The sequence below is a fragment of the Heloderma suspectum genome, chromosome 5 (assembly GCF_057233095.1).
Source record: "Heloderma suspectum isolate Gila_16-S chromosome 5, 16-S_ref, whole genome shotgun sequence".
Classification (NCBI taxonomy): domain Eukaryota; kingdom Metazoa; phylum Chordata; class Lepidosauria; order Squamata; family Helodermatidae; genus Heloderma; species Heloderma suspectum.
Window position 1 is genome coordinate 131,165,478 of NC_139462.1, and position 9,812 is coordinate 131,175,289.

A 9,812-nucleotide genomic window follows, 5' to 3' on the forward strand; every position below is an offset into this window, starting at 1 on the left:
TTTTAGCAGGGGTAAACATGGAGACTTAATAAAGGCTAGCTGAGGAATGTAGAAGTGAAAACAAAATTAAAGGATGGAGCAACTGAAAACACCTAGAAATGTAAGCTTGATTCTGAATGCTGCTAATGGCTGGAGAAATGTCATACAGGCATTTGCTTTATATATGAGGAAGTAAATTCAGTTCAAAGGAAAACACTCAAAGAGGTGGCAGGATTTCTAAACACTGCACACAATGAAGCTGTCTCATTATTTAACTGTTTTAATCTGTCAGGTTCATAGCAGAACAATTAGAACTCAATTCAAAGGCTGCAAGATTGCTATTTACAATTAAAAAAAATAAGACTTACAAAAAGTTCAAATTCTGTACAAGGTATCAAACAGAGGATAAAACGTACTCCCAGGTAAATGTGTAGGATTCTATGCACATTTATCTTGGAGTCAGTTCTAGGGAATACAATGAGACTGACCTCTGAGTAGAGACAGATAGCATTGCGCTGCATGTAGATCAGCTCGACCAGCCTTCCCCATTCTGGTGCGCACCTGCATAGCCAATGGTTAGAAATGGTAGGAGCTGTAGGTCAAAACAACTGGTGGGCACCATGTTGGGGAAGGCTGCTGTAGATCAGGCACCCTCAAAGACTTGCTGAAAATTGCTAAAACACTGATTGCTTTTCACAGAAGGCTACAATTGTTTGTTTTTTAAATATGTGTGTGTGTGTGTGTGTGTGTGTACACAGATATAAAGATATACAATACATATATAAGGTAAAGATGTGATAAAAATATAAGAAGAGCCCTGCTGGATCAGACCAAGGTCCATCTAGTCCAGTGTTCTGTTCACACAGTGGCCAACCAGCTGTCAACCAGGAAACCAAAAGCAGGACACAAGTGCAACAGCATCCTCCCACCCATGCTCCCCAGCTACTGGTGTACACAGGAATACTGCCTCTGATACTAGAGGTAGGATGTAGCCATCAGGACTAGTAGCCACTGATAGCCTTCTCCAGGAATTTTTCCAATCCCCTTTTAGATCCATCCAAATTGGTGGCCATCACTACATGTGATGATAGCATATCTTTTAAGTACTGAAACTACAGAGGACTCCAAAAATGAATAGGTTAATTAGCTGGAAGTTGGCAGAGTGACCAAAAAGTTATGGAGAGAGCAACCAGGATAAAGTGTGACTTACAATGTCAAAATAAAGCTTTGTTTATTAAAGGCACAGTCCTATGCATGTTTAGACAGAAAAAAGTCCTACAACTCCAAGCATGCTACAGCCAGCATGGCTGGCTGGGAAATGCTGGGAGTTGTAGGACTTTTTTTCTGTTTAAACATGCATAAGATTGTGTCCTAACAAGCCATCTATACAAAGTTATTTATAGACAGGAAAACAACAACCTTTATCACTTTTTCTTCAAGGCCTCATTAAAGTAGGATATATTAGTAACAAACATTTTATTGTAAAATAAATGTAACTGGTCTACACACTGATTTCCATTTGTCAATGCCATAAAATGGTACACAGATTGTTAGTTCCATGTAATTACTGCGCAAATTTGTTCCGTTGTACACTAACTACACAAGAGTCATGGCTGAGGAGCAGGTTCTCTTCTCTGTTATGACCAATGTGTTCAGCAACCTCACAGGCTACTATAATCCATTATGTTACCTGTACAGTTTCCATGTGGGTAGCTGCAGGACAGCCTCTTGGCTTCATGATCAGTTGTTGCATTTCCATTACCAGTCACACAATTGAAAACGGCAAGGCCTTCAGCCGTCAAGGGTGGGGTGGGAGAGAGAAAGCAAAGGCATTACACAAATATATTTTAAGGAGCTACTGACTCACATTACAATCACGTTCCACCAAGCATGGCAGTACAGAAGCAAGGACAGCTTTCCTCTCCTATTTCAAGATATGTCCCATGTTTCATCATGTTATTCCTAACCGTAGTTAAATATAATGCTAAAATGGAAGGCAAATTCCAGGGTAACAGTAGATTCTCCATTAAGGGTGCAATCCTATGCACACATACTTGGGAGTAAGCCCCACTGAACACAGTTGGGACTGACTTCTAAGTAAACATGCACAGGATTGTGCTGTATATAAACTAGCCTCAAGGATGCCTCTTGTTCACCAGTTACACAGCCTTGCAAGCCAGTCCATAAACTGTTGCTAGCCCACCTATCCTCACATTATAAATATATACAGCTGGAAAGTGTTTTGGCGTTATTTAAAAGACAGATTAAAAAATAAATAGATAAATGACTATGAAAAATGATGTCTGTTGAAAAGGAATGTGTGAACGTGTGCTGAGCTGTGATAAGTCACTCCTGACATCAAAACCATACCCCTCAAAAAAGACAGAAGAGTAGTGCTAAGGGCCTTGGTGTGGATGGAACATACTGGGACATACGCACAGAAAATGCACATTATCCCTGATAGTGTAGAAAGTAAGTTGCATTTCTGCTTGTACCTTAAAGCGGAAGAGCAATGATTTATTAGTGCTAAGAGCCATCTGTCTGGATGCACCCGAAGACTAAAGGAGATGGCATATAAGGGGTGGGGAAAATAATTTTTTTCTACTCTGTCTGTATTTTTTAAAGTACTGTTACTTCATGATCCCACAAAATGCTTGCTTGCGTCCCATATTAACAATGGTAAGATACTAGGAGTACTCTTCTTCCACCGGCAACTGATGAAAACAAACTGAGGCCAAGAGGTGCTAGTAGTCAACCAAAGCTCCAGGGGCACGGAAGGCCAGAACAGCAGCCCAAACCCACTCTCCCACCCCACTGAGAAACAGAGAAAAAAACCCTTTGGATTAGTCAAGTCATTTCAACTTAGTTTTTCAATATAATCTGGGCTCAAACACAGGTAGTTCACGGGGGGGGGGGGGAATCTACTGATACAACTGGGACCTTACACTTCCACCCTCTCAGTGATGGGGGGGCGGAAAATTTTTCCAGTGCTTAATTTTTCTGTGGCAACTCTTCCCTTTCGTAAGTTCAAACGTAACAATGAACAATGATTGTAAATATAAAATTAAGCAAACCTGGCAGTTTCAAAGTTGGAATTACTCTTTTTCAGGTGATTATCCCTAGGAAGTTTGTGAGAAAATACATATAAGTCATTGAAATACATATATGTCTCAGGGTGAAATGGAACTATTAAGTAGCGACAATAAACTGAGGGTGCTCCGATAACCTTAATGGAAGAGAGTTAAAAGTATGTTGAAATAGATGAGTGGTTGTCAGCATATCATAATTCATAGTCTGGGGGTACTCCTAGATCCATCACTGTCACTGGAGGACCAAGTGGCCGCAGCAGCTCAGAGTGCCTTTTACCAGCCTCAGCTGGTTCACCAGCTACAGCCTCTCCTGCACAGGGATAGCTTGACCACAGTGGTACAAGCATTAACCTCAAGACTGGATTACTGCAATGCACTCTATGTGGGGCTGCTCTTGAGGCTGGTTCAGAAGCTGGAGCTAGTGCAGAATGCAACAGCTCGGCTGTTGTCAGGAGCTGCCCCTTTACAGTGTGCAACTCCTTTGCTAAGGGAACTGCACTGGCTGCCTATTTGCTACCAGGCCAGGTTTAAGGTTTTGGTACTAGTGTACAAAGCCCTCAGCAACTTGGGAGTAGGATACCTGAGAGGGCACATTCTCCCTTACCAACCTGCCTGATGGTTAAGGTCATCAGAGGACATGCTCCTGGTAGTGCCACATGGACCTATGGCAGGACTGGAATCTACCCGGAGAAGAGCCTTCGGTATGGTAGCTCCCTTCCTATGGAACTCCCTGCCTCTGGAGGTCAGGCAGGTGCCAACACTGGGTTGTTTTTGGTGCCTCCTGACAACAGCTCTTTTCTAGGAAGCCTTCCTTGGTTAACCAGCCTCAATTTGATTGGCATTCTGTTTTTTAAAGAATAATTTTAATCATGTTTCATTCTTTTTATCTTTTGTTCATTTTATCTCTTGTTGTTCACTGCTCTGGAATCTGTTTAGATGTGGAGCAGTATATAAATGTTGTAACTAAATAAATAAATATCATGCACAGTCCTTTGGATTGCTAAATTTAATTAGTGTGTGTCAGCGATTTTCAGTACCTTTGTTTTTTTCCTTATATTTAAACAAGATAACTACATGCTAATAGGCAATATCTCCTTCATGGATCACTGCCTTGTTGTGGTGAAGGGGCTTGCATAACTCAGTGAAGCCATAAGCTATGCCGTGCAGGGCCACCCAAGACAGACAGGTCATGGCGGAGAGTTCAAACAAAATGTGGTCCACTGGAGAAGGAAATGGCAACCCACTCCAGTATTCCTGCCAAGAAAACCCCATGGACCATATCACAAGGCTAAAAGAGATGACGCCGGAAGATGAGCCCCTCAGGTCGGAAGGTGTCCAATATACTACTGGGGAAGAGCAGAGGGAATTTCCAAGTAGCGCCAGAAAGAGCGATGCGGCTGGGCCAAAGCCGAAAGGACACGCAGCTGTGGATGTGTCTGGTGGTGAAAAGAAAATCCGATGCTGTAAAGATCAATATTGTTTGGGAACCTGGAATGTAAGATCAATGAATCAAGGTAAGCTGGAGGTGGTCAAACAGGAGATGGCAAGATTGAACATCGACATCTTGGGAATCAGTGAACTAAAATGGACAAGCATGGGCAAATTTAATTCAGGTGACCATTATATCTCCTACTGTGGGCAAGAATCCCTTAGAAGAAATGGAGTAGCACTCATAGTCAACAAAAGGGTGGGGAAAGCAGTACTGGGGTACAATCTTAAAAATGATAGAATGATCTCAGTACGAATCCAAGGCAAACCATTCAACATCACAGTAATTAAAGTCTATGCCCCAACCATTGAGGCCGAAGAAGCTGGGGTTGATCGGTTCTATGAAAAGCTACAACACCTTCTAGAACGAACACCAAACAAAGATGTCCTCTTCATCATAGGTGATTGGAATGCTAAAGTAGGAAGTCAAGAAATCACCGGGATAACAGGCAAGCATGGCCTTGGTGTACAAAATGAAGCAGGACAATGGCTAATAGTTTTGCCAAGAGAACATGCTGATCATAGCAAACACTCTTTTCCAACAGCACAAGAGGCGACTCGACACATGGACATCACCAGATGGTCAATATCGAAATCAGATTGATTATGTCCTTTGCAGTCAAAGATGGAGAAGCTCTATACAGTCAGTAAAAACAAGACCTGGAGCTGACTGTGGCTCAGATCATGAACTTCTTGTTGCAAAATTTCGGCTTAAATTGAAGAACATAGGGAAAACCACTAAACCATTCAGGTATGACCTAAATCATATCCCTTATGAATATACAGTGGAGGTGAGGAATAGATTTAAGGGATTTGACCTGATAGAGTGCCTGAGGAACTATGGACAAACGTCCGTAACATTGTTCAGGAGGCAGCAACTCAATCCATCCCAAAGAAAAAGAAATGCAAGAAAGCCAAGTGGCTGTCTGATGAGGCTTTACAAGTAGCTGAAGAAAGAAGGGAAGTGAAAAGCGAGGGAGAAAGGGGAAGATATATCCAACTGAATGCAGAGTTCCACAGAATAGCAAGGAGAGACATTGTTAAATGAACAATGCAAAGAAATCGAGGAAAACAATAGAATGGGAAAGACTAGAGATCTTTTCAAGAAAATCGGAGATATCAAGGGAATGTTTTGTGCAAAGATGGGCATGATAAAGGACGAAGAAGGCAGGGACCTAACAGAAGCAGATGAGATTAAGAAGAGGTGGAAAGAATACACAGAAGAACTATACAGGAAAGATCTTAATGTCCCTGATAGCCATGATAGTGTGGTCACTGAACTTGAGCCGGACATCCTCGAGAGTGAAGTCAAGTGGGCCTTAGGAAGCATTACTAACAACAAAGCTAGCGGAGATGACAGTATTCCAGCTGATCCATGAAGGGGATGTATGACTTAGTTTGCTCATAAAAACATATATTTTAAAATTTGTAAAAGTAAACTCAGTAAATTTGTAATTATTGTCTGAATAGATTAAAACTACATTAAATGACTGCTACAGCATCAGAAACGCAGAACTCTATAGAACAAAACCCAAGCTCTCAAGAATGCACATTTATTGTCAAGAATGCACAATGGTGACTCTATTCACACAGTGGGAAACGAAGCATAAAATATACTTTAGATCAATAATTTTAATAAGGAATGAAAGAACTAACTATGCTGAGGAATCTTACAGAGAGGATTAAAAAAACATTTTCCCATGGCTTATTTCCAGACATTTTATATCTCTAGTCTTTCTATAAAAGTGTTCTTATTACATAGTTTTAGAAAATGTTTTTTTTGGGGGGGGGGAATAAAGGCTGTGTAACAATATATAAATATTTTGTCTTAAATTCTATAATTAAATATTTCATAATCCAAAGCTGTTCAATTTTTCAGGAAAAAAACAAAAACAGTCTTGAGGGGCAAATGGGGAAAAGTTTTTTTTCCAAATTTTTCCAGTTTTTTTTCTGGGCCTTCACATCGCTAATTGCAGCCCTGGCTAGTTTCATCTATTTGCTCAGGGACCTTAATTTTGAGGTATGAATATGGATGGTTTATTCAGTTTAAAAAATATCCAGTGGGCACATACACCCCAAAACACATTTAAAAACTCAATGAAACACACAAACACCCCAGCTGCTTTTAAAATAAGACATGCAGGAATAATATTAAACTGGATACGCTTGAAGAATGAGGCCTGAAACACGGTCTGGAGACTTGAAAGTAACAATATTTCAGAAATAGACATTAACTCAACTGTCAACCGATTCAAGAATTTCTGGTTAATTATTCATAAACTAGTAATTGTACACAAACTTTAAAACAGATGTGTTTTTTGAGATTTTGAAGGAAGCATGAAACATAGCTTAATAAGTAAAAGTTACCACTTGTGGTAAGATGCAACCCCCCCTCACTTAACATTTTCTTTTTCATTTATTTTTACAGTAACTCATCATTACCTCGATAGCCCTGAAAATGAATATGTGCCCTTAATTCTCAGTCCCACTGATTAAAAATAGGCCACACCCAAATAACCATCTAAAGTGTTTGCAGATTAATCTACCAACATACAGTGATATCCTAGAATGTCTACTCAGAAGTAAGCCTGATTAAGTTCAATAGGATTTACTCCCAGGTAGTATATATAGGATTGCAGCCTAAACCAGTTCAAGCTTGCACTCCTATTATTTGTTGCATGCTGCATCACCTCTAAGCAATTGCAAACTAGAAATTGTTCACTTAAAGCAAGAAGAGACCTGTAAAAGGGTAAATGCACCTTATTTCTAGCAAAGCAGACACACAACTGGCAGCATCCCAGCAAGGAAAGTGAGCAGGAACAGAAAGGTATGGAAATGTATCCCCAAAATGTTTCATTGCTAATCTTAGAGCACTAGTGTTAAAACATTCCAGGAGTTCCAGAAAAACACGTAACCTAGTTTCATCACTGACAACATCCCAAGGTAAATGTCACAGAACTGGAACAGGTTCCAACTTTTTAATATGCCACCAATGTAATAATATCATATGCAGTTAAACTGGTTTGCAGTATCTCTCAGCTGATTATTATTGATCATATAAACAAGGACTCTGTCCAAGACAAGATGATGAAGTATGTTGTAATGATAATTTTTCATTGTCTTTGGATAATTAAGCCATTGTAGATTATAAATGGCACTGATTTCTAGATCAAACAGATACTGGGAAACAACTGTTTCATGAGTCTACAAACAACAGTATCAATTTAGGAATTACTTTTTATGTAATAAAATGGTAACAGGCACTTGGGTATTGTTATAATTTTAAGAAAAGCTTATTTAACGGTACAGTTAGATTAATGTCCATACTACAGCAAAGAAAGTAAATCTGTATGCTAATATTCTCAGGGAGAATATTTAAACTACTTTAAATTACATGTGATGTTACCCAAGCACTATTGGCCTGTCTTTAAATTCTACCCTGCTCCAAATTGTCCTAGGTTCTAAAGCATCTTAAAATAAACCCACAGAACTAAATATAGACGACTGGCCCTATTCAGTGGGTCCCCTGATAGGCATTGCAGTAGCATAAGCAGTAAACTCTGGTAAACTGTCAGAGTTTGACTTAGCAAGAATATCTCCTGCTCCTGCTTATTTCCCCACTCTAAAAACAAACCCTCAGGGGGTAATTTGTGCTTGGGCTCAGCACCAGAACCTGTCTTTAGTACGAGGGCAGCTTCTAAATAACATAATTAAAAATGACACCTGAGCATGCACAAAGTGCTTTCCCCCTTACCACTAAGTAACCACAGCCTGTCCGTAGGATTAAGCAGCAAGTCTTTGCAACAGACAGGTTGAGTATAAGGTTTTTAAAGAAGTGAACCGCTGTCGTGGAAGGGAGAGGTGAAATCTGGCCAGCAGCACTTCCATTCTGTCCGACTTTAGCAGCCCTTCTATAGGACTTCTAGTCTAACCGACTAACCTCTCTTCCCGGAGTCTCCAAAAGGGCTGCTTCCTTGCCTGTGTGATCTTATAGGAAGCCTTGCCCACAGCACCCCGACAGGGCTGTGGCCGAGGCAGGGCGCTTGCCCATCCATCACAAGCAGAAACACAGCAAGCGACGTTTTGCAAGGCAGTGCACCTGCTGGGTTTCTGCTTGTGATGCAGCTTTTAAAGCTTCAGGGACCCCCGCCAGAAAGTTACCAACGTTATGTAGGAAAGAAGCGCAAAGACCTAGGTTGCCATTGCTCCTTTCTTTTCTGGCAAGGCTCCCTGTGCCTCTTAGTCCAAGGGCAGGCAGAAACTGCACCGGGGAGACCACACGCGTTGAATGTCCTCCTGTCCTGAAGCTGTTAAAGGCACAGGAGGCCTGCCAGGGGAGGGTGGAGGAACGGCGCCAACGCCCAAAAATGCTCCGCGCGCTCTCCCGCTGACCTGGGCAAGTGGTTCCCTGGCCCAGCGACACCCGCCCGCGCGAGCGGCGCCCCAGCCTCACCCAGGAGCAGCAGGGGGCCATAGCCCAGCAGCGCCGCCGGGTCCATCCACGCCCGGCCCCGGCTCAGCGAGCGAGCGGACTGCAACACCCCACAGGAGGCAGCGGCTGGCTGGAGAAAACGGCGCGGCGCGGCCAGGGGAAGCCGCGGCCTCCCTCACACGCCGAGGGGCTGCCGCCTCCTGGCTGCCGGAGGGCGCGCCAGCGCGAAGGAAGGCAGGGGCCACCTCCCCTGGCCCGGGAATGCCTCCGCGCCTTTCGCCCGTCGCCGCGCCTGCTCCTCCTCCTAGCACCAGCGGGGTGGAGCTGCGTTCCCGCTTCAGGGATGGAGAACGAGCGTGGGAGCGGGTGTTTTCCCTCCCCGCCGAAGAGGGGCCGGTCTTACTCGGGGGGCCCCGCAGGGCTCCGCTGAGACCCTCCGGCCCTCCCGAAGAGCGGCAGCTTCCCAGGGCGACGAGAAGGGCACAGCCCGCTGCCTCGCGGGCACGTGAAGTGAAGGGGGGAAGCACTCGCTTACCCTATGGCGCCACAGCCAGCGGGGCTGCCCGGGCAGGCTTTGGGGCTGAAGTCCGGGGCCCCGCTCCGCAGAAGGAGCTCAAGGGCCCTCGAGCGCAGCAGGGTCCGCTCCCCACACGCTGAAGTCAATGCGCCCTGTCCTCTAAAGAGGGGTGGGCCTGTGAGGCCACAACGTCCAAAATTGTCTTAACTGCTCTACTCGCCACACCAAGTATGGCGGGGGGGGGGGTGTTTCTAGCAATGGTTTTTCAAACTGTTCTGGGGAAGACGGGGGTTCCTTGAAACCTTAT

The 9,812-nt window shown here is 43.5% G+C and overlaps 1 protein-coding gene across 2 annotated transcripts in view; it reads right to left on the minus strand.

Moving 5' to 3' along the window:
* BTC (betacellulin) overlaps positions 1-9,282 on the minus strand; it is a 30,646-nt gene extending 21,364 nt beyond the window's left edge. For both annotated transcript variants that reach the window (XM_084857473.1, XM_084857472.1), the window contains exons 1-2: positions 9,010-9,282; positions 1,670-1,768 (exon numbers count right to left, since the gene is read on the minus strand). In XM_084857473.1, coding sequence (XP_084713599.1) covers positions 1,670-1,768; positions 9,010-9,055 — 145 coding nt within the window. In that variant the 5' untranslated portion in view covers positions 9,056-9,282. The remainder of the gene's footprint in view (positions 1-1,669; positions 1,769-9,009) is intronic.
* Between the last annotated feature and the right edge of the window lie 530 nt (positions 9,283-9,812).